The sequence below is a fragment of the Toxotes jaculatrix genome, chromosome 7 (assembly GCF_017976425.1).
Source record: "Toxotes jaculatrix isolate fToxJac2 chromosome 7, fToxJac2.pri, whole genome shotgun sequence".
Taxonomy (NCBI): Eukaryota; Metazoa; Chordata; class Actinopteri; family Toxotidae; genus Toxotes; species Toxotes jaculatrix.
The window spans coordinates 9017092-9041154 of record NC_054400.1 but is presented as its reverse complement, the minus strand read 5'-3'; the positions used below and the strand labels follow the sequence as shown (position 1 = coordinate 9041154).

At 41.5% G+C, this 24063-nt stretch overlaps 1 protein-coding gene across 2 annotated transcripts in view; it reads left to right on the top strand.

The window, feature by feature from the left end:
- sema6a (sema domain, transmembrane domain (TM), and cytoplasmic domain, (semaphorin) 6A) overlaps positions 1–24063 on the top strand; it is a 100750-nt gene that overhangs the window by 23878 nt on the left and 52809 nt on the right. For both annotated transcript variants that reach the window (XM_041042093.1, XM_041042092.1), the window contains exons 2-3: positions 20308–20470; positions 21314–21431. In XM_041042093.1, the coding sequence (XP_040898027.1) occupies positions 20371–20470; positions 21314–21431 (218 nt within the window). In that variant the 5' untranslated portion in view covers positions 20308–20370. The remainder of the gene's footprint in view (positions 1–20307; positions 20471–21313; positions 21432–24063) is intronic.

Below are 24063 nucleotides of genomic sequence, written 5' to 3'. Positions count from 1 at the left end.
ATAACGCAACATAAAGGCCTTCATGTGCGTTCATGTGCAGCATGTTCATTCAGCGTGTGCGTGTGAGTGTGTGTGTGTGTGGCCATGCTCCCAGGGTATTCCTATGTGCTGGAGTGCTGGAGTGTATCAACAGGATGTTTCTTCTCAGTGAACACTTAAGGTGGGATGTCTTCATACTGCGAAGTAAGAGGACTCCTACAGTTTCTAGGAAAGCACCAAGGGGCTTACGTAATAATTCATTAGGACTACATATTATGCACATATACATTCAGTTTGCTTGCTTTCTATTGTTAGTGCCTTGCCCAAATTTTCCCTTGACAGTCTATACAGAGAATTCATGCATTATGCAGATCACACAAGAGGACTAGTTTGCTGTGTGAGGCGAGAGAGGAAAGCATGACTCCATAGCGAATTAGTAAAGCACACACCCGCCACAATGTTGCTTACACATTCTCTCATATTCAGAAAGAAAAGGAGAGAGAAATGCGATGATTGGAGTGGTGTTTTTTTTTTTTACGTCTCCCCTGCCTCCCTCCATCTTTCATGGTGCCTCTTAGAGTTAATAAAAACACTTTGGTGGCAAGGGAGAATGTATTTGCATTTCCATGTCATGGTTTTCCGTGCCAGTCTTTGTTTTCCTTTAAGCAAACATGAGTGTTTCCCGTGTGTAGCGCCCTCTCTTTCCTCACCCCTATCGTCACCATCCCTTACCACCTCCTCCCCCCTCTCTACTCTACCACTTATCTCATTACTCCCTTGTGTAGATTATTTGTGGTGCCTTCTCTCCTCACCCCTCTTCATCCCCTCTTCCCTCTTCACAAGAAACACTCATATTTACACCCCACTCGCCACTCCCTCATGCTCTACTTTCATCTCCCTCGCTCGTCCGTATCCCATGTGTATACTCCCCTCATTCTCATCACACATTTATGCTCCTCCCCATGGATAGAGCCCCCACGGCCCCACGTCTCCCATTCATACGTTGGTGCCATAGCGGCGGCATAATAACTTTTAATCGGCAGTCCTCCCTGTGCTCCCAGTGTTTCATTATGTCCTTGGCTCCGCTCCCTACGCTGGCGATTCTGATTCTTGTTGGACCCACTCTCTGCGAGCTTATGCCGGGCTCCTACTTGATTAGAAGAAAAGAAAGAATGAGTGCATGAGGGAGAGAGTGAGGTGAGAAAGATAAAGACGCGAACTGTGAAAAAGATATATTTGCTCAGGGAAGAATGCACTGTGGAGAAAGCAAGGCAAACAGTTAGAAAGAGAAATGGCATCTCAGACAGTTTGAGAGCGTTGGTTGGCCTGCACAGCGAGCCAGCAATGGATGTCACCTTTGCTTTTAAAATAGTTAATCTGCTCCTGGAGGGACAATGACTGCTTTAAGTCCCTCTCGTCTCTCGCTCTCTCTCTTCTAAGTCCCTCCCATGAGCTAAGCCCCTCTGAGGCACATTGCTCGGATTAGCTTGTGTTGTTGTTGCATCTCCTCAGCTCTATAGCACCAGCTCTAGATGCAAATACAGCAGTTATAGAGTACATACAGGGAAAGACATGCATGTGAGGGTAAGATGCTTATCCGTGGATTGGGGGGGTGCAAAAATTTTGTAATCTAAATGGAAAACGTACAATAAATCTGGTGATGTTAAATCTATCGGCTGCTGGCAAAACATATTGTATTGCTTTTGCACAAGTACAAAGCTTCAGAACTTATTCTTGCTTACTTTGTTACACTTGAGTGAAAAGCAGCAAGAAAAACTGTTGTAATCTATGGATGTGACTCCTGAAGTTGCAAGTTCAGCATGTCTATTTATGAATGCTGCTACCAGAGACATCTTAAAAACAGTAGTCAGTTTTGCGAATAAGTCTGGGTACTTGCCCGGTGACGCTCTCTGGCTGCAATTTCTATGTCATTTCCCTCCGACTGTATTCAGGCTCTGGTAGGAACGTTAATTTTACCCTGGGCCATCTGAAAAATGTAAGACAGATGTGGTTGGTTGAATTCCTATTCATTTCATGCAGTAGTTCCACAGCACTGTGCAGTATATTGTACTCTGCTTAATTGAGACAGGAGATATTGTTATGTTGGTGGAAATCATGAAATGAAGTTTACATCCTGTTTTTTTTTTTGAAAGAGATTATACTAGATTATTCTGTCCATTTGGATTAATATGATGCACTGTATATGATTTAATGATATGGTCATATACTTACAGAATAATATCTAAATACATTATAGGGGCCATTCAAATAATGTCCTCGAATGGCCCTCATCAACCCTTGTCTCCTTGAAATTACATTTATATACAAATTTCTTTTTCCAATTATGCTTTTTATGGCAGTGTAATTGCTGCCAGGATTATCTTCCCCAGCAGTGTTTTTTCAGGGAAGTGCTAGCGTAGTGTACTGCACACAAGTCATAGGGACGTAGTCGGGGTTAGTTGCTTGGAAAGAACATTGTACAACAACAGGGAAACAAATCTCAGAAAACATTTTACTCACAATTTCAGTGTGAGCATTTTGTGACTTGGCAAATTGTAAATGAACAAAGTTTTGTCTTTATGTATTTTTTCAAAATGCTTTTGCAAAGTATATAGACAAAATAGACAAAAGAGACAGGGTTCGGTGAAAAAATTAGGTTTACATGGATACAGTGTTTGACATTTATTTGCACTGATGGAAGAAGTGCTTTAACATGTTTACCATGCTAATTTAATATGAAGGTCTTCTTCCATGGTAGCCTTTGTCCTTGAAATTTGTCACCTTTGACCTCTCTCCTCATCTGACCCTCCTCCAGTGAGTCAGCTGTGTCTTCTCGTGGCATGTCCTGCTGCTATGGCACGAGGGGATTATCTGCTGCTGCCGGTTGGTTGTTGTCTTGTCCACCAACCAATCTCATCAGTCAGTCAACAGACACCAAGAAGGCAGCAGTGGACTTGTAGTCGAGCAATCCTGAAGGGCCATTTTACTTCACACAGGCAGTTTTGACAGCTCTTCAGCTGTCAGCTTCAGTCTTTTGACAGATGTAGAAATGGTGTCAAAGGGCAAAGCAGATTTCTGTGTGCTTCTGGAAACATGTCAGATGAAGGCATACCTGTGTGGCCTGGACTGATTGTACAGAAATGGCTTAGACTCAACATGACATCAAAATGTAGACAGTGTCTTTTTACATGCTTGTCGCTCTACCCCCAGGAGAGGAACTCCTTTGAGCAATCCTTAAATACAAATTCAAGTACAGATGCTGGTCACAGAGCATCTTCACTTGTCTCTTGTAGATAATGTAATTCAAACTCAGCTCTCCTATTTACTTTTAAAATACAATGATATACCCTGACAATGAAAAATATACGTGCAGATATAGACCTCTCTGGCAATTAAACCTAAATACCTTCACTAAATCACCTCATATCCATCTCAAGTAAGTGTCTCCTAACCTGTCAGTGTGTGATTTTAATTCATCACATTAATATGCCACAAGAGAATGAATCTCCACAGCATCATTTCACAGATGGCTTATCTTTGCAAAGAAAAAATTCAAAATGAAAAATTAAGTCTCATGGAATGCTGCACTGATTTGGTTTCTTCACGAACTGTTGAATTGAAGTGACTACCAATTAACAAACTCTGTGCTGAGATAGAAGCAAAGATGGTGAGTGATTAGACACACAGTATATCAATGTGTTTTACATATGTTAATGAATTCTGTCTATTGTAGTGGAAGTTCTTATCTGTTGGAATTGTGCTGGTGTGTTTTGGGCTGCTTGTAAAAAAAAAAGGAGCACAGTGATAGGAAAAGCTATATAAGGGACTCTTGGTTATGTTGTTAACAATTGCTGATAACATTTGTTATGTTGAATTAGAAAAAAAATACATCACTATATATCTTGTCTTTTAAAAGATTAACTCATATATAAATACATAAATACAAGGAGGGAGTCAACCCAGGGTTGGTGTTGTACTTTGATTTGTAAGATTAAAAAAAAAAAACCCTATGAGCTGTATTGCTAATTATCCTATTGTTGTATTATCCTTCTTTTGCAGAATTAGTTGCCACAGCGTTTTAAGGTAAAAATAGTAATCTGCAGATCCTCCTTTAACAATGAGGCTAGACGCAGTGGAGGATCCGTACTGCACTTTAGCTTGTTAGTCAATTACACAAAGCTTGCATTCAGAGTAGCAGGCTACTCTGAGTCCTGGTGTCAGTGATAAGAAGGAGCTTCTCAAGTCCTTAAAAAAGTTGACATAGTGAAAAAAAACCACAAAAATTCAACTTTATGATTGCTAGTTTGGTAAAATCCCTTTCGCATAAGTAGTCTTCTAAATTCTGCAGGAGTATTTTCGTTAAGCCAGCTTGATCAGGGTATTAAGCCTTAGCATTGTCTGACAAGATAGCTCCTTTGCATTGTTTTCTGTTTAAAAATTGCATGTCAGTGGAATTAAATGCACACAACAGTTAAATGGTTTAAGTTACCGGATGAGCAACTTGATCCTCTTATGTCTTTAGGGGCCCTAACTCTGTCAGTAAAGCACCGATTTCATTGTTGCAGTTAGCAGACTGTAAAGTGCTGTCTTGCAGGCTTTCTCTGTGATTGCATGCATGTGAAGGTGCGTGTGCATGTTTGTGATGCTACAGGCACTGTCCTTGGATTAGAGATGGTGGTGGTGCTGGTGGTAATGGTTTGGATGGTATCATATCTAGATGGATGAAAGGAGGATTGGATGGAAGGATGGATGGAAGGGAGGGGCAGGTTACCCCAGGGACTCATCAAAAGAAGACAGAATGAGGGAAACAAGAAGAAAGAAAAAAAGGAGGACATCGCCTGTCCGCCTTTTTTCTCTCCAAGGCCAGTGTGACAGCAGCTGAGGCCTGCTTACTGTTGTTGCCTTTTAGCTGAGTAGATATTTGAACCTTGAGCAGCCCTCTCCCTCGCCTCCTCTGTCTCTGCCTCCCTCCTTTTTCTCTTCGCTTCATTTTGTGTCTCCACTGCCATTAAATTGATTTACATTATTCAGACAAACTCATTAATCACATTTTCCCCTGGATATAATCTGCTTGTCAATCTGAACCTTGGCGAGGGTGAGGGGAGGGAAGCAAAAAAAAAGAAAGAAAGAAAAAGAACGACTGAGGTAAAGAAAAACTAGGTAGACAGACGGATTATGTTCTGCTGGAGGGACTGAACAGCCAAACCAGTGCAGTTTACTCCTCTTACACTCATCTTCGTACATATTTTGTCTGCATGAGGAGAGCCAGACTTGGGTTTATCTCAAGAGCCAGACTGACATGAGAGAGATAGAGAAACACTGAGAAAGGAAGCAAGAGGTAAAGATTGTAAGCCAGAGATGGGGACAGAAAAGGGAGTAGAGAAAGAAACTAGAAACTAACAGAGAGAATGAGAGAGAGAGAGAGAGAGAGAGAGAGTGAGAGAGCTGTGGAGTCAGGGGAGGCTCCAGCCACAGTATTTCAGTCAATGATGATGAATTACTTTGACAGAGACAATCAGGATGAAATGTTAATGCGAGTGTGCAAGAGGATGCAGTCACAGCCAGACTAAGTCCTCCTATGGGGAAATGAGATGGTTAGTTAGAAGAGACACACACACACACACACACACACACACACACACACACACACACACACACACACACACACACACACACACACACACACACACACACACACACACACACACACCCTCAAATGCACACATGCTTGGCCAGATATACAGTCATGCAACAAATCAGTGAGGAAATGGAAGTTCTATTTGCTGGCTGTTTGTTCATGTTTATATATCGCCGCACTGAGGGATGAAATATATGAAATGCCACTGCTCTCCTGACCTTTGTATACAAGTAGTTGTGAGTATGTCTGGACAGCGTTTGCCTCTGGAGCTAAGAAAAGATATTCATGCCATGTACCACGGGCTGCGTGGGCAGCTGGGCTTACCTACATACAAATCCAAATTTTTACATCTCACAATATACTGACACAAAGCTGTTGAAAACTTTTGGGTATTAACAACTTTTGTGCACTCTGTTTCCTTTCATTCTATCACCATCTAATGATGGTAGTTTTGCCGCTGCCCAGTGTTAGAAATAATGGCTACATGTTTTGCCAAGCCTGCCTGACACTGCTGCGTTTTCTAAACTGATAAATGATTAATTTTCCCGGTCCTACTTTTTTTTCAGTCATGCTAAAAAGGAAATGTCAGTCTGTTGAGACTGGAATACCTACAAAACTGAGGTCATTCCCATCAGCCTCAGCTCTACCTTGTGTTGAGTGCTAATTAGCAAATGTTGGCATGCTAAAATGCTAAACTAACAATATCATATCTGCCAAACATCAGACTGTTGGCGTTCATTGTGAGTATTTAGCATGTTGGTGTTAACATTTAGCTCAAAACCTTCTGTGCCTACAGCAATGCAACGCTGTTGGCATGCCTGTAGACTCTCAGTCTTGTTTAATACAAGCAAAATCATCAGTCATCCATAAAGAAAGTACTGGAAAATAAAGGTGTATAGAGATGCTGCTATGGTCATGAATCAATGTCTTCTGGCACTCAATCATTTAGGTTTGATAAAGCACTGCTGTTCCTTTGTCTCTTTCAAATACAGAAGTGTTAGAGACAAAAAAGGGGCCTCTCTCCACATGATTCATCAAACTCTCCTGAAAAGTGGACTGACATGATAACTCTTCATCCACTGAATAAACAGCTATGATAGATGTGTCTGCTTAACCAAAAAAGGAGATTTTTTTTTTTTGCTTTTTTTCTCTCTCTAAAATCCGCCCCTTCTCAAGCACACTTCAGCAACCATTCCCCAACTTCTCTTTAAACTGTCTCTTCAGATCTTTCCACGAACTGTGAGAGCGTATAATTAAGTGAAGCTGGTTTAAATCGTTTTATACCTGATGTACTGTAGGTTTGTTGTCTGGCAGTCAGTCAGGCAGACAGAGCAGGAGAGAGACAAAGAGAAAGACAAAAACCCAGTCAGACAAGGAAATAGCTAGATTTTTTTTCATGCTTTTGATTGAAAGGAAGCAGTAATCTTGGCATTATCTTAACACCATGGTGAGTGGGCTTGACAGGCTCTGGTTTCCCCTTGGTGTTTCCACTGTGCAAAACCTGGGAGCTGCAGGTAGGCACACGCCCACCAGCCCACCATCTGACCGACTGACTGTAACACAACACCTGCAAGGGCAAGCACATAACCACATGGTGGATTGTACAAACACGCATAACAGCTCATCACTACAGTCTCTCTTCCTAGTCTCTTCACACTCAATCATTCATTATCACCCAGACTGAGAACAATAAGTCAGGGCTGAGGCTCTCACCACCTTCAGCTTGGCCCCCCTCACTTTTATTTTTCTCTCCCCAAACCTTATGCTGACAGGAAGTCTTAAATGCAGATCTTTAGATGTTGCCCACGTGGGGTAATGGAAGAGGTTAGAAGGTTATGAGGTTAAAGATGAAAGCCAGAGGAACTGGTTGAGGTTTTTAGCAGAAGCCTTACATGTGGTTTACTCTTATAAACTTTTCGACTGCTGGTGAGTGGCTGAAATAAAAAGAAGTTAAAAAAAAAAAGAAATCAGGATTCATAAGCGTGAAATAGGTGGCTGTTAAAGCTTTTATCACTTGAGAGGAACAACACTTGGTGAGTTATGGTGTGAAACAGAAAAAAATAGATAAAAAAGAATAATTGTATCTTCCACCTTCCAGACTGCAAGTTTTTAGCAATTATGCAGTGTTATCTTAAACTGTAAACAGGTTTTTCTTCCAGTGCACTGCTCATTTGTAGCCTGGAAACTATACTGCTATTTTCTCTGTTTGACTCTTTTGAATGGATTATGATGCATCTATTGTTTACTCTTGGCCACACATTAAATTTGAATAATAATAATAATAATAATAATAATAATAATAATAATAATAATAATAATAATAATAATGAACAACAAAAACTGAAAACTAAAAACTACCCCCACCCAACAGAGGAAAACAAAACAAAACAAAATGGTTTAAGTACTACTATATACTACTACTATATGGTGAAAAGGTTTATCCAGTGTTTCCAAAGCCTGTTCAGTTGAGTAAGTAATCCTTTCATTGAGGTTAAAAGAGGACATTTCAATAAATAAACAGAGTTAAGCTGTATACCTTTTCATTTTCCAGCACTAGGAAACAATGGCTGTAAAAACATAGGTGAACTGTTCTTATCTTTTACTGTGTATTTTTTCATCCTGAAAGAGAAAAGAAATAAGCATTAAACACTTCAAACTTTGGCTTGCACTCTCTCATTTTCTGTCTGGCTTGCCTGGTCTGGCCTAGCTCAACCCAGCTCAGGTCAGCTCAGCTCTGAGACCCCACAAGGGAAATTTACAGCCATGATGCATAGCCCTAGCCACTGAATTAATGCAACATTTCCATTAGAAAAATTGCATGACACAGCTGATATAAGAAGTTAGTGATCACAAAGACGCTGTGACACAGCATGGAAAATTACTTATTGGAGAACCGTCATCTGCACTTTGCTGGAATTTGTGATGGGAGGCAGAGACAGAGGCAGCAATATATATGTTCCTCTGGAAGGGCAAGCTGAGGGAGTGAGATGCTGAGAAGAATCTTGTGTCTTGTAAAAGTTTCATGTGAAATAAATTTCTACACAAATGTCAATGAGGTTCTGCGCATTCTAGCACTTTGAAAATCGAGGTGATTCAGATGTAATTTCATACTGTTCTCCATGAGTTAGTATGTGATTTTAAAGTCTCTGAAGTACAACCAGTGTTCATTGTAACCATACACTGTAATTACAGCATAATTACTGTGCATATGAAAAATGATAGATGTGAGTCTTGGTTCAAACAGATGTAAAACAAACACAAGGTCAGATTCTCTTTGCTTTCACACCATACTGTGCTGTATGTCTTATCTTTGTCTGTCTTTATTTGATTTTCTCTTATAAAACCTCTTTCGTGTGAAGTCTGGGACCCCAAAGGTGGCTGCACTGCGTGTATTCATCTGTTTCCAAATGACCTCCCTTAAGAAAACAGCATGTATTTTTAGTTGTCACACGGTGTTACATTTACAATTAGCATGTGTACTTTTTCGCTCATGCTGTCCAACCAGCCAAGCGTTTAAAGTGCTATGGGCACTTGCATTACAATTACATCACTTGCAGTAGATTACAACAGGATGAACATCGGGAGAATTGTATTTCTTTTCCCTGTGCTGCATCTCATAACATTTTTACCTTGTTTTACTTTTATCCCAGGGCTGTCTGTTTCACTGCTGCATAAATGAACTTGTGGAACTGCAGAGCTGCGTCTCTGTATTGATTTTGTGGTCTCATTATAAAAAATGCTCCTCTCTTGTGGCACCAGTATTCATACAGCTCATTACGTGAACCTGGCATTCAGTGTTTATTAACTTATACTTCAGTGCTTGTCATGCAAATGCTCTTAGTTTTATAACCTGTTTGACACAGCATTATATTCTATTTATAACTTGTTGCAGTATTACTTATTGCCAAATGAGCTCATACAGGGCCTAAAGTGCTACATACACAGCAGCTATAAACGAGGTTACCTAATAATCCAGGCCCATGTACGTACAAACCTAAAGGGATTTTGTTTGTAGGCTCATATCTAATTGTTAATGGATAATTAGCCTACACTGCTAAGTAGTCTTTGTACTTAATGGGTTCAGCATTTTGTTTGGAGGTTTGTTTGTTTTTTTTAAAATTTCTGATTGTTGTTTTCACATGACTTAATTGTAACACAGGTCACAGACATGTTAAGGTAATAAATTAAGAGAATAAAGAGTAATAAAGAGAAATATCATTTTTTTGGTGATTTTTAGAGACAGGAAAAGACTTTTGACTTAGTTCATGGGGTAGGGGGAGATACAAAAAAAGTGTAAAAAAAAAAAAAAAGAGGAAAAAAATTTATTTTTTCCATCAAAAATATCACATGTCCACAGGCTGTCACTGAATTGGGGTGTGTCTGTGCAGTAGCTAATCTTGTATTCTTGTCGTCATGAGAAGCGTCTTATACTGCTTGCTCGCACAGAAGTGCTACTCTATAGCATTGTGGGCATAGTGACACACTAAGCGGTCCAATTGCACTGATTGGCTTGGATCTAATCTGGTTTAGAGACAGAGACATTGGTTTCCTGAAGGATTACATGCTTATATCACTTCTCTTGCATATCTCTGAACACATCTTTTTTTTTTTAACTCCCTATTTCCCCCTGCAGTGTAATTTATTGGCAGTTGAATCAAAACGCAAACAATAAATAGCCTTCAAAAGTCTTTCCCATGTCAGAGTTGATCACTGTACTTCTTGTATTGTGTTAACTCATCGCGTGACACAATGGTAATGGTAATGACAATCACCACTCTGCCGCAGACTGACAACATTTATTTGCAATTGGCTGTACTGCATTGTGTATTTCATTTTCTTTTCATACATTTTATTTAACACACTGGTGGGGCCTCTCAATGATCTGCCTGCCTGAGCATTGTCATCTCGTTCATTAGTTTAGAGTTGGATGTGAGCTGCATCACTCCTACAATATGGTCTGTGGAGATAACAACATTCAGACAGATTCATTCTGTGCATTGGCAATCCAACAGCTTCTGTGGTATAATGTGCTGTCAGTCAGTGACTGTGGCCTCGTGCACCAGCTGGATTGAATGTCCTGGTTTATCTGAGATGATTCATAATGCTATTGGATATGATGCACTAACAGAAAACAAGATACTCTGTTATCAGTATCACAATATCACGGGCTAACACAGAATGTAATTGCGTTTAGTTTATTCCATCCGCCATTATAAATATATGTTTCCTGTCATAGAGGAAAATGGAGAGAAACAGAGTCTGTGGTATGAGGCTTTATTGTATTTTGAAGATGTATGTGGTGTTTAGTTGCAGGGGCAGCAGGGAAGCTGAGGGAAGGAAACGAAGGAAAGGAAGACAAAGAGAATGACTGAACCAGGTGGTTTGTACAAAATGCATAAGAAACAGAGACAGATAATGAGAGAGAGACTAAGAAAGTGTTTACCAGTTGTGTGCTCCTCTTTCCCCCAACCCGTGGCTTGCACATTACCTTAATAGAGATTAGCATCATGCTCAGTCAGATCTGATAGGCCGTTGCTGTGGAACGGAAAGCCAGCTAGCCAGTTATCAGGGAGGACACCGGCTCAGTCACTTAGCATAATGGAACCTGCATCAGATGAACTGGGAGCTCAACAAAAAAATGCCATTAGCAGAGTTAAAATGATTTTCTGCTATGGCAAAACAGCAAATGAATCACGCGACATTTGTAGATTTTATGACTGAAACAGATGCACATGGTATCTGTTATTGAGTTGCATTATTTACAGGGGAACATGACATTTTAATGGCTTTTACGTCTTTCTTTGGTCATAAGGATGTATAAGTGATGATATGTGTGTGCTGATGTCTCCAGTATGCTTCTCACTGTTTGCAGCATTGAATTGCTAATCGTGCAGTCACAATTGATAGATTGTTGAAAAGTGGCACAGCTCAACATGCTGCAAGGCTTGCTGAACAGCAGCAGAGAGAGGAGTGCATTAGGTACACAATGAGGCACAGAGAGAGATGGTATCACACCTTGTAAAACTCTGAAGCACACCTATTATGAAGAAGCAGGAGACTGTGAGATGTGAAAACTGCACCAGATGGATACAACAACAGAAAACCATCACACCTCTTATTCGGTCCCTGCAGGCCACCTGCTTATATCCTGTTTCTGCTTTTCCAGTTTTGTTGCATGGAGAAGGAGGGAAAGAGGAGAACAATAAAACAGCTGCAAAAGTTGAGTGTTAAAACACATGCAAGAAAACACGCATGCACACACGCACGCACACACACACACACACACACACCCTCTCTCTCTCTCTCTCTCTCTCTCTCACACACACACACACACACACACACACACACACACACACACACACACACGCACACACACATTTTTGGAGGCATTTAACATTTTTTGCCAGATTTTTTGACATTTCTGCCACAGAGTTATGTACAAGGTTAAACACATGCGCTATTTTATCATTGAGGGCTCTCTGCCTCTGTCCAAGAACAGAGGTCATGTTGGTTGCAGATACTAATGCATATGATTTTCATGACATCATACCTACATGCTGCACTGATTATAATTTTATGTCTATTTAGTCAAGGTCCGGCAAGGATAAAAAATACCCATTTCTGTCTTCCAAATCCCCTTGAGCCTCTTATATCTATAGTAAAACCACTTAGTGAGCCGCCGTTGAATATTGACTTTGAGACTTTTCTCATTTACAGCCCAGGCCTTTTGAGGAAAAGGGTTTGTAACTATCCAGCTCTCGGGCCAGAATTACAGCTATTGTTTTATTGATTGCTCATCTCTTTTATTTGTGGTAAAACTACCCCAGGAACACAGTGTCCCTCGGCTATGTCTTCCATACTCCTCTAAATACCCAAACTAATTTCTGCTGTGGCTCAAAGAACTTATGCATGAATTGCTGCAAGTCTATCAAGCTTTCCTCTCCCGTTAGTAAACCAGTTTTTCTCTCCTCTAGAAATTACATAAAAAATCATTTTAGGGCTCATGCATTTTGGATTTGGAAATACTTAACCAGAGACCCACAGAAATGGATTTCTCTGTTATGCTTTTCCCTGCTGATGGCTTAGCTGATGTTTACTGAGGACGAGAGCCTGAGGAGGATGTGCTTAACCCCTTCCTTGAAGTCTGCTCCTGCATTTAGTTCCTCCTGTATGAGACACGCATTTCTAAACATATTGTCATTTGTTTTCAACCCCAGGCAGCCTAATTTAAAGCATTACCTGACTCACCAACCTTACAAGTATGAAGTCCCAGGTTTGTATCATGACTAAGCATAGCATGGCATGGCGCAGCGTCGCCTGAAGGCACCCCACAGTCAGCTTTCATAAAGTGAGTTTCCAAGTAAAATGTGCATTATGCCGTGTGACAGTTTCAACACCCCCAACGCTGCTCCACAGGGCGCTGTGCCTCAGTCATTCCAGCATCTCTCCCTCTGCAGAGTTAATGTGGCATTTAGCTCAGTGACAATCTGATGTTTTCTACGGTTATTTCTTCCCTGCTGCACCTCAGGAGAAACACAGAGTCTGAGTTATGTATCGCTCAGCTGCTTTTGCTCTTTTGACCAGTGTCAAACTCAACATTAGACGAGTGATCTTTACTCAAAATGACCAACTATTGTATGGATCGGCGACAGTATGCCCTTATGTTACAGCCATATAAAGAGTAACAGGATAAACAGGATGATGTCAAAGAATCAGAAAGGCAGGCGGAGTACCATCAGGCCAAACAGATAATTGGATCAAAAGAGAGACAGAGAAGGCCATGTGCTACCAAGCATGTCCTTATCAGCAGCAATTTTCTCTGCTTTCCCTGCACAGCTCTGTATCAGCTGCTACCAGATTGATTAAGTTGCCCCGCTTGTATCATCGCGAGCAATGATTGACAGGCCTGCAAAAGGTTCTGATATTTAAATGAGTAACCTCATTCTTTTTTTGGGGTCAATCTCTTAAGCACCAGTTGTGTGTGTGTGTGTGTGTGATGTGAGTTGGGTTTGTGTTTGTATGTGTGTTTGAAAGTGTGTCACAGAGTGGGGGGCTTGTTTTGATTCATAAACGCTTTTTCCAGACAAAGCCAAGGAGGAGTCTGCACGACATTCACCTTCTTCTTTTCTGCTGCCATTCGTGAGGAGATGAAGAGACGTGAAAAGAGAATCAGGATTATGAACAGAGCAGAGAAAGAGAGGAATGATGTTGATACCATAATAAATGTTTTCACCGATTCTGTGAGAGACAGTGGAGGAACATAGAGCCTATGTGGGCCTGAGAGACAAAGAGCAAACAAAAATTACAGCCATGCTAGCAACTCTGTGAGACTACTTAGACACTGCAGTACCTTGAGCTAAATGGGAGATAAACCCATAGCATCGATTTGAAAAGGTTGCATGTTTAGATGATATTTTCCTTTTGTCCCTGTTTGTTTTTTGTGTTAAATATACAGATTTTGACATCTTTTCCTGGCTATTTACAGGCTAATCTGACTCCATGTAACATATATATATATATATATATATATTTTTTTGTCTAGTGCTAAAGTGCTTTAGCTATTAAAGGTTTTTCCAGATTACTTTTGGGACCTCATCTCAGCCCCAGCAGCCAAACAAGTTCTTGTCCTACTTTTAAAAACAATGTAGTGAGTTGTAGGTAGTTATCTCCTCTCATCTTTCCCCTTCGTTGATTTCTGCTGGTGGCAGGGTTGGTGTGATGTCAGTTTACTTTGGATCATTCTCAGACAGTGAACACCCATTAACCAACCCTGCTCTTCCCCTTGCTGCTTTGCTATCTTTTCATGTCTTTCCTCTCCTCTTCTTGTTATACACTTTCATTTTACTTTTTTACTCTCCCTATTTCTAAAGCTATGGTAAATTGCTACAAAGAGTGTCCTCAATACATTCCGAAAAACGATATCCATTGCTTTGCGACAGATAATTGTTTTTAATGATTAAAAAGCACAGAGGCATGTCTGGGCCTAATGGCTTTTAGATCACAGAGGCAGAGTTATGAAGATAGAAGCTTATCTCTAGTCTCTGAATGTCTTTGTTAGGTTGCTGTTGTTCCAAGTTGGCGCTTTGCTTCTGTTCTCTCGCTGTTCTTCTCTCTTTTCCCTCTTGTCATTTTGAGTTGTCTTTGGCCTGCTTCCAGAATCAATCCGTCACCTCTTTAAAGAGAGACGTTCTTGCATTCGGGCTTCTGTTTCAATAAAGGGCTTACAGCGACAGGGTGCCTCATTCATGTCCACTTCATTGTCTTTTAATAATAAAACCATGATGGATTACCTCCATACAGATATTCATTTGAAAACAGCATCTAAGGGATGAAAAACGGGGGAGGAAAAGGAAAACACCGGAATGCTTTTTGATGGCTCAAGGACTATTTGCAGTAGTATGCATGTGAGTGCGTGTGTGTCTGAAATTGGATGCTAGTTTGGCTGTTGTTCTCAAAAAGACAGGCGGGTTCCTCCCTCTCGCTCCCTCTCCATTCCCTCCTCTTATCATGGCCTCCTGGGTTCAGGCAGACAGCTCCTCCTGTCTTTTCTCTCTGATTTATCAGGCCAGGGCTGACAAGTGTAAACACCTGCCAAGGTATCCTCCCCATTTGGGAGCCCAAGGTGGTTGGATGTGTTCCATTTTTTTTATCCCCATATGGTGGATCAATGCATTATTCTCACCTGACTGTCTGTCCAACCTTCTCTGCCTGGTCGTCTACTCTCCTGCTTTCACACCTCACCCCAGACACCATTTCCTCCAGCACGCCTGCAAACAGGTGTGGTCTGAAGCTCTGTTAGGTTTAGCAATATGGTATTTATGTGGCTGAGTTCTAAAAGTGTATAGTTTTAGTGTGGTCCGGTGTTGGGGGTGCTGTGTTCACACCTGTGTGTCAGGCTTGTTTTTACTCTGTAAAGCTGTGAGATTGTCACACAGCAGAAGCTTCTGAAGTTGCTGGAATTACCCTGCTGTCATTCATGCTCTTGTAAAATCACATTGGCTTTTATTCAGTTCCAGCAACCATGACAAGCAACTGGGAAAGCAACACTCAGACAAACTACTCTTCTCTGTCAGACACTCTTTTTTACTACTTTTATTCATGTTTAAAGGGTCAGTTCATCTATAAAAGTTGGAGGCGTGCATTTACTTTTGATTTTTATTTGTCCAGGTTTTTAGCTTTCCCCCATTCAGGTTTTTTTTACCTCCACCCAAACACAATGCAGGTGACTCAAACTGCTCACAGGATTACAAAAATGACTTTTGAAAAATTCAATAGTAAGAATAAAATGTCTGGGTAGTCCAAAAAACATTGCGAACGGTTTTCTTTGGAACTGCTTTCGAAGAAAGAGTCCCTGTGAAAACTGTGGTCTGTGGATCATCATGAGCAACAGGGACAGATATGTTTCCTCACAATTTGGTTAAAATGACACTTAAACTACCACAGAGAATTCCTGAACTGATGCAAAAAAGCAAATATGCACGGTGTGTGATATTCTTCTTGTGGCCTTTGTTACGAAATTCCAATGAAAGATACAAATAACACCACCTCCTCCAAATGTGGTGACTGGCCACAATTATACATAGACATGTAACAGCACATTGCCAGTAAGCTACCTCTTCTCTTTGGCATTCCTGTCATCTGTAAAAACTTCAGCACCAATCCGTGGACATTACCCAGACTGCCAAATATAAACACAAGTAGGCTGCACTCATTTCAAAGCTGTCAGACAGTATTTACGAGAAGCGACTACGTAGGAAACCTTCATGTGAAACACTTCCTCCTGACTAGTCAATGATCAAAAATCCACTTCTTAACAGACAAATGTCTGGCAATGACATGTTTGAATACATCATATTCAGTATTACACAGCTTGAGCAGGCAACACAGAAAAAGAACAAATGACCTTATTCACGTCCTTAACACAGGGCAATTATTCTACATAGCTGTGCTTATATACATAGCATGGCTCCCTGACAATGTCACAATATGTCCTCCTTTTCTCCTGATAGACAAGGCCACTGGAGGGCTTTGTCACTTGAGCGTGAACATTTGTTGTTTTTGGGCAATTTGCTGAAACGACCGATGCTGTCGTTTGTCTGTCATAAACAGGTCTGCTCTGATGTAATTAAATGGCAGTCTTGCACTTCATTGCACAGTTTGATGTCTGGCACAGTGGGGGCCTTTAGGAAACGAATAGCCGGGACTTTCTTAAGATTAACTAGTTGTGTGTTGTGCGTGTGTGTGGGTGTGTTTCACATGTTTCATTATGTGTGTCTGGACCTGTATTTTCTGTTTGTGTGCTTATACTAAATGTGTAGCTAAATGTCAAGTGACATTTCCTTCCTTTTCCTCACCTGAAGCACACACTGTGCTGACCTTGTCACTCTAATCAATGTGTGTAATTGTGTGTATGTTTTAGTTGCAAGCACCCATAGCTAAGCAATAACATCATTAGGCCTGATAATATATTTGTTGTTAAAGCTAATGCAGTTTGGGTCGGCTGCCCCCATGAGGCTGCTCAGACTTGGGAGAGAAAGTCGATGTGTGTGTGTGTGTCTGTTGGTGACTGTCTGCCATGAGTTGTATGAATTTGTTTATTGTTAATGCAGTTCATGTGTGTTTTCTCCAAATCTTTGGCTCCTAGCTGAGTGCATTTTCTTCTTGCAAGGATACAAGGTGACTGAGTGTGTGAGTATGTGTGAGTGCACAATCATGTGTATAGTTATTCATAAGATTGCAGGGTATTCAGGGGGATTCTGGGGGGTCCTCATGCTTTTATTACCTGCTGGTGGCCTCCTGCCAGCATCCAGCTTGATTAACTCTCCCCTCTCTCCCCTTTCTGCTTTACACACACACACCCACACATACACACTTATGCACAACCACCTACTTTATCATTGAAAGTGTGCGGGGGATGTAAGGGAATAGCAGCTAAGGTTCTCAAAATGTTATTATCTATTAAAAGCCTGAGGAGGAGGCACAGGGCTCCAGTGTTACTCTTTATGTCTTCTCTTTGGTTGTTTTTCAAGGAAAGCTTTTACAAGAGAGGAAATCCACACACTTCCACCTGCGCAAGTGTGGTTTTTGGTAGTAGGTAATTTATTGCTGGAGTTTGAACACGTTTAAGCCTTGATTCTTGGATTCTGACATTCTCAGTTTGTGTGCTTATGTGTGTTTAAACAGATGTCTACAGTACTGTACAAAAGTTGCACCAGGAATCAGAAATTAACACTCACACACACGCTCACGCTCACACGCACACACACACACACTCACACACTCACACACACACGGAAGCAATTTGCTCTTCCACAAAAAGAGTGTAATTCAGTAAAGACAGACTGGGTCTTGCTCCCTCCCGTTACTCATGTGTGGCAGCCGGTAATGAAAGGGCCACTGGAAGGCTTAGGGGTTTCACTTAAGTCATTTTGTGCTCAATTTATTCTGTGTATCACAAGAGGCACTGCGAGATGTTTTGACTAACAGTTTTTAGCATCCCGTTACAACCCATTGATATAGATGGAAGATGTGCCTCGCCTTCAGCATCCACTGATTCTCAGCATGTGCAAGATAAATGTCTGGAATATGATTAATGTCCTCAGATTAATTTCAACAAACAATAACACTACAGCAACTACGTACATATGGAAGAAGCATCTATTGCAGTTTCTCATTTGATTCTGACATAATTAAACCCAATTAAAAAAATAACATCACAGAATTATTTCCATTTATTAGACTGTAATTCAGAGCCAGATTTCTTGCTCAGTACAACCTCCATCCGTCATTCACTGTGTTAGCTCCCTCAGGGCTAACCTCTCTGCCTCATGCCACTTCCTGCTCATCAATCAGTCAATTACTGGAGGACTTCCGGATCAAGGGTCAGGAGAAAAACACATTTCAGCCCTCCACAGAGGTTTACTGTACTGTACAGGGAGAAGAAAAAGCCAATTTTTATTTACAATTTGGACACAGTTAGGAAGCACAGAGCAAGTGCAGCTCAGACAACCTTTGCTGAATGATAAAGATGAGGGTGAGGGAAAATCCATTTTAGTATTTTTCTTTTCAAAAAACAGAGAGCGTGGTACAAAAAAAAAACAGTGTAAGGATAAGAGGAATAGGCCAAGGAGGGAGGAAGGAGGGAGGGGAACAGAGTGGCTTGTGAGATCAAGGTCATATCCAGGCTTTAGTATTGGTATTCTCCTCAGTGTTAAAGTGATTCTCCTAGTGAATAGTGTTTTCATTCCTCTCCTGAATGAGATTCACGGGAGCATGGAGTGAGGGAGAGAGAGAGAGACATGACAAAGAAAAGAGAAAGTAATTCCCCTTCTCTCTCTTTCTTCCCCCTTCCTCCCCCCTGTTCGTTCCCCCTTGGACATACAATAGCGAATGAAAATACAGCATGGGATAAACAACTTTTATCAGAGTGGAGCAAATGAAATCGACTATTTTATTCAATTCCTCATCCCTGAAGCATCCCTTACTTTATCTACCCGGCAACATCTCACCCCTGCAGCTTCAGCTAGAGAAAAAAAAAACAAGGAGGTGCTTTATGCAAATTAAATGCTTTATTCTTGATTAGATTACAGACGCAATAATTGTCTTGGATGATTTATGGGTGTAATTTGTTACCACAAACTGCAGTCGGAAAAGCTCAGTTGCCATGGTTTGTGCAATGAACACTTTAGATCAACACAATTTGGGCATCTGCTATAAAATCCACTTCAATAGACACATATACACTACATTAGAAAACTACCTTGTTGAGGACATTGTGTTTTCCAGGAAACGTAAATAAAAGGTAAATAATCGAGAAAAAATAAGTATCCAGGTATTATTTTTCCAGGAAGTGGACAGTCGTCACACTTACGTGGAGAGAGTCAACAGTTGGCATTTAAGGTAGACCAATAGCCATGAAAAATTAGATGAAAAGGAAAGACAGAAAAGTACAAGCCTCCAGGTGGCTCTTAAACCATTCCTGTGGTAAAATAGAGCGTTAAATAGCCATACTGATGCACCAATTTAGCCTGCGGTAGTCATCGGACTGTAGGAGTTAGGATGTGGGATTGCTACCCTTGTACAAGATTGACAAGTGGGAAATTAGGTACTTGCCACACCATCCCGCCCCATCTCCAGGTACTGCTTCTACTTTACAGCAGGCTAATCTCAACAAGAGCCCTCCCACTTCACTAAGACCCTGTCACAGAGAGAGAGAGAGAGAGAGAGAGAGAGAGAGAGAGAGAGAGAGAGAGAGAGAGAGAGAGAGAGAGAAGGGAAGAGAGAAGCACAGAGATCTTCTCTGCCTGACATCGATCTATGACGCATATTACCACCCTAATCCAATTAATTCTGTTTCGCTTGCAATGCGGCTCACTTGAGTCATCGAAAATGCATATATAAATATATCTCTGACAGATTGCAACGGGCCGTGTAAAATGCACAAACAGCTAATTCAGGTGGACTTGAATTTGTTTGTCTAACTCCTTTCTTTTTCTGCTTCTCCTCGCCTCCCCCCCGGCTTCAGCATTTGTTTGTTTTAGACAAAGAATGCAGGAACCGAGGAGGGAAAATAATTGACGAAGCAGTCAGGTGAAAACAGATGTGTTTGACAAACTTTGTTTTTTTCTCTTCATCCCTCTCCATCCCCTCCCTCTCCTCCTTGTCTACCACTTCTGTCTTTCTTTGTACAGGCTGAGGTAAATCTGTAGCAGAGGACCAGCAGCATCAGCAGCAGCAGCAGTGTTGGTGCGACCATGAGGTCAGAGGCCTTGTTACTCTACTTCACGCTACTGCAAATAGCCGGGGCGGGCTTCCCCGAAGACAGCGAGCCTATTAGCATCTCACATGGCAACTGTAAGTATATCCTTCTTTCTTTCTTCTGTCTCCTTCTCTTTCTTCCTTTCTTTTTTGTGCACTGTCCTTCCTCTCATCACAAGTCCTCCCTCGCTCTCTTCATTCACTTTTTCCTCTTTGTCTTCCTTTTCGCCATTCCCCCCTTCAGTATCCGTGTCACTTGTTTTGTCCTTTTGCTCCTCCACATCCCTCTCAAGCCCTGCTTCCTCTGCAACCCCCACCTTCTCCTACACTGAATGCATTTTGGAGGCATGGAGTGTAATTTGGCGCCCAAGGATAGGCACTAAACTGAAGGACTTAAAGCAGCATTTGAAATGGAGCCCACCCCACATCAAAGGATAATCCTCTGTTTTTCTGTTGGACTCCTAATGCTGTGTGTGATAGTGTTAACATTGTGGCAGGCTATAAAGATATGGTCATTGTTTTTCACTGTGTTTCCCCCTCTGTCCTGTCCTCTCTTCGGGCGTAAGGCTGTATCTCCTGGCCAGGAGAGCTGAAACAGAAGCCAGCCAGCCTCACATAGACCTGCTCCTCTATCAGACTGTTCATTCAACCCAAGTGCTTTCACCCAAAGCCACTAACAATAGAGCGATTGCATGGTACAGTGCAGGACATTTTTAGCCTACAATTTATGGTTGCAGGCAGGGCTCAGCCAACAACTGTGGTGGCGTTTTCTCATCCAGCGAAAGACACATGGGCTGGCATTTGACCTAAAACCCATTAGACACTTGACATAAGCTGTCAAATACATAAATTCCATATTCATAAATCCTCAAATTATTAATACAGTTATGTAAGGTTAACACATGCAGGGATTAATTTTTTTTGGTCCTGTCGTTGCAGACACAAAGCAGTATCCAGCGTTTGTAGGACACAAACCTGGCAGGAACAACACACAACGGCACAAACTGGACATCCAGCTCATCATGATCATGAACAGGACGTTATACATTGCTGCCAGGTGGGTGATAATAGCTGTTTGGTCATATTTTATAACATGTGTTCTCTCCACACCCTAAAATACTGTTGCTATTTCAAACAGAGGCATAAATCCAAGAAGACATCCCAGCTTACTGCAAGTTTTACTGATTTTCTTTCTGGAATAAAAGTGCTAGCCACTGCAGACTAGGATTAATCAAACTGAGTGAGTGTGGTACCACGAGGATTATTGAATCCTTCATCATTCCCGCTCTCATAACATTTGCTGAATTTGACTGTCAGCAATGAGTGATTCTCATCAATTGTTGCCAATTGGGGCTTGTCAACATGTGATCTTGTTTTAACTCGATAATGGCTGACGGCTGTGAGATCCACAGCAGTCAGACTATCGGACTGAACTCTGGGGCCCAGCTGTGCTGTTTTCTTTTCAAATTTGGGGAGTCAGGAGGGACTAATTCAGAGCTAAATCCCGAGACTTTAAAGCAGTCTGAACTTTTTCTTTCATTACCTCTTTGTTGTTTTCTATTTTCGGCTCACCATCTTCCAAAAACTCTTTTACCCGGAAAGATGTCCCTGAAGACTTGTGCCCCATCTACGCAGACATAAAAACACACAAACTCACGCCCCCCACACACAAGTACGCAGATGAAAACGGCAGATGAATTAAACAGTAATCGCAAAGAAAAGAGTTTCCAATTACTTAGAAAATACTTCTTGATATAATCCACATTTAGAGTCTAAATGCACCATTCAAACAGCCTTAATGCACATTCCATGTTGTCAATAAAAACCGCAGTACAGGACTAATAGAGAAGTTTTGATTCTTTATTTGTTGACAGCCCAGTTGCCCTCTTAAATCGATTTTTAAAACTTTGTTTCTTTGTCTGGCAGTTTTTTTTCCTTGTCTGTCACCTGCTTTTATTACTTTCTGTCTATCAGTCAATGTGTTTTTTCACCTGCGTGTCTATTTTTGTGTGACTCAACTTTCTAAGATAATATAGCTCAATTACACCATCTGGAGCCATGGAGAAAACTGGCATTGATTTTGTCTTCTCTCTTGTCATCAGTATTTTAGAAATGTTCATGTTGCTTCACCTCATGGCACCGTATAAACAGTCAGGTACATGTCCAAAGCATCAACAGGCAGGTTTAAATGCAATGGAGGCGTGAATGTTTAGTATAATATTAAGGCATCATTGAAAAGCTCTTAATAAAATAGATCCTTATCTGCTTGTTCTTTGCCATCCATGGCTAATTGAGTGGCAGGCTTGATTGGATACTGTTGAAAGCCACAATAGGGGTCTTTCTTTGTTTTCCTCCCAAGCATGTCAAATTAAGTGGCCGAGGGAGGCTGCTGCTTTAAGTGGCAGTGCTTTTTAACATATCTCTGGTCATTAAGGCGAGGTGTGGGGAGAGTGAGAGAGAAAGGAAACAGAGTGAAAGAGAGAGCGTGTGTGTATGTGTGTGTGTATGGGTGTGTGTGGGGCACCAGAGGCTTTGGTCTGCCTGTCGCCCACCTGCTCCACATGGGGTGGCAGCAGCCTGAGGGTTAGGGGAGGGACATGAGACTCAGAGGGTTTATTGGAGGGGTGTGCATGTGTGTGTGAGAGAGAGAAAAAGTGTGTGTTGCCTAGTTTAGTACGCTGACCAGTTGTCGAAGGGATTTAAAAGCGATTTCTTGAGTGTGATGTGTGTGTATAGATATACGTTGGGGATTGTGAACATGTGTTAGTGTGCCTGTGGGCGTGGGTGCTGCAGCCTGTGATCGTGTCTGCAGTGAGTTGTGCATGTGTTTGTGTGTGTATGTGCGAGGTCACCTGGTGCGTCGCTCCCACACTTGCATACTTGCTTAAAGCAGACAGGAATTCTGACACATGGCCGGGGTATGTGACCCCTGGATAACTGGAATGGCTGCCTCAGATTAGACCGAGCCGGATGACCGCTATTGATCCTGACACAGAGAAGAATGTCGGAGTCAATAACATGGACACAAAATGACGGCCTGTGCACAGAGATCCATTAGCACTAACAGGATATCAATAAAGATATGTAAAAGTTCAATGACAGTTTAAGGCAAACAGTGGAAACAGTCACTTCTTCAGAAATCAGTGTGAAAGCAAGCCAACCCAGCAGGATTTGAGCTACGAAACAACGAACAATGCTGCAGGAAAAAAAAACTAGGCGACATCAATAGTTGCTTTTATGATGGTTGTCCAGTCAAATGACTTGTTTATTCTGGGGCCAGCATCACACAGCTTTGCCATCATGCCTCTAGACCAGTGAGCCTCAGTTCTTGGTGCGCAGCAGCTTGCAGATGGCCACTGTGAATGCAGTCCAAAGCCCAACACTGTTTCAGGCTGTTTTTTGAATGGCTTCTCAGTATATTAAATCCCTTTGGCTCCTGTTTTGGTGCTGGCAATAAAATCACAAGATTTTTAAACTGTGAGATGCATGCAAACATAGCAACTGATAAAATTGTAAATAGACAAAAGTGGCTTAATCCATAGAGGGAAAGAGTCAAATCGCTGGCAAAGGAGGAACTCAGCAACAGATGCAGTGATTGATAATTCATCCTCAGTTTTGAGTTGTGAATGAAATGTATTGATTTGGTGGAATCAGATGCTCCTTTTGGAGTCAGCCGTTGTGGAGAGACA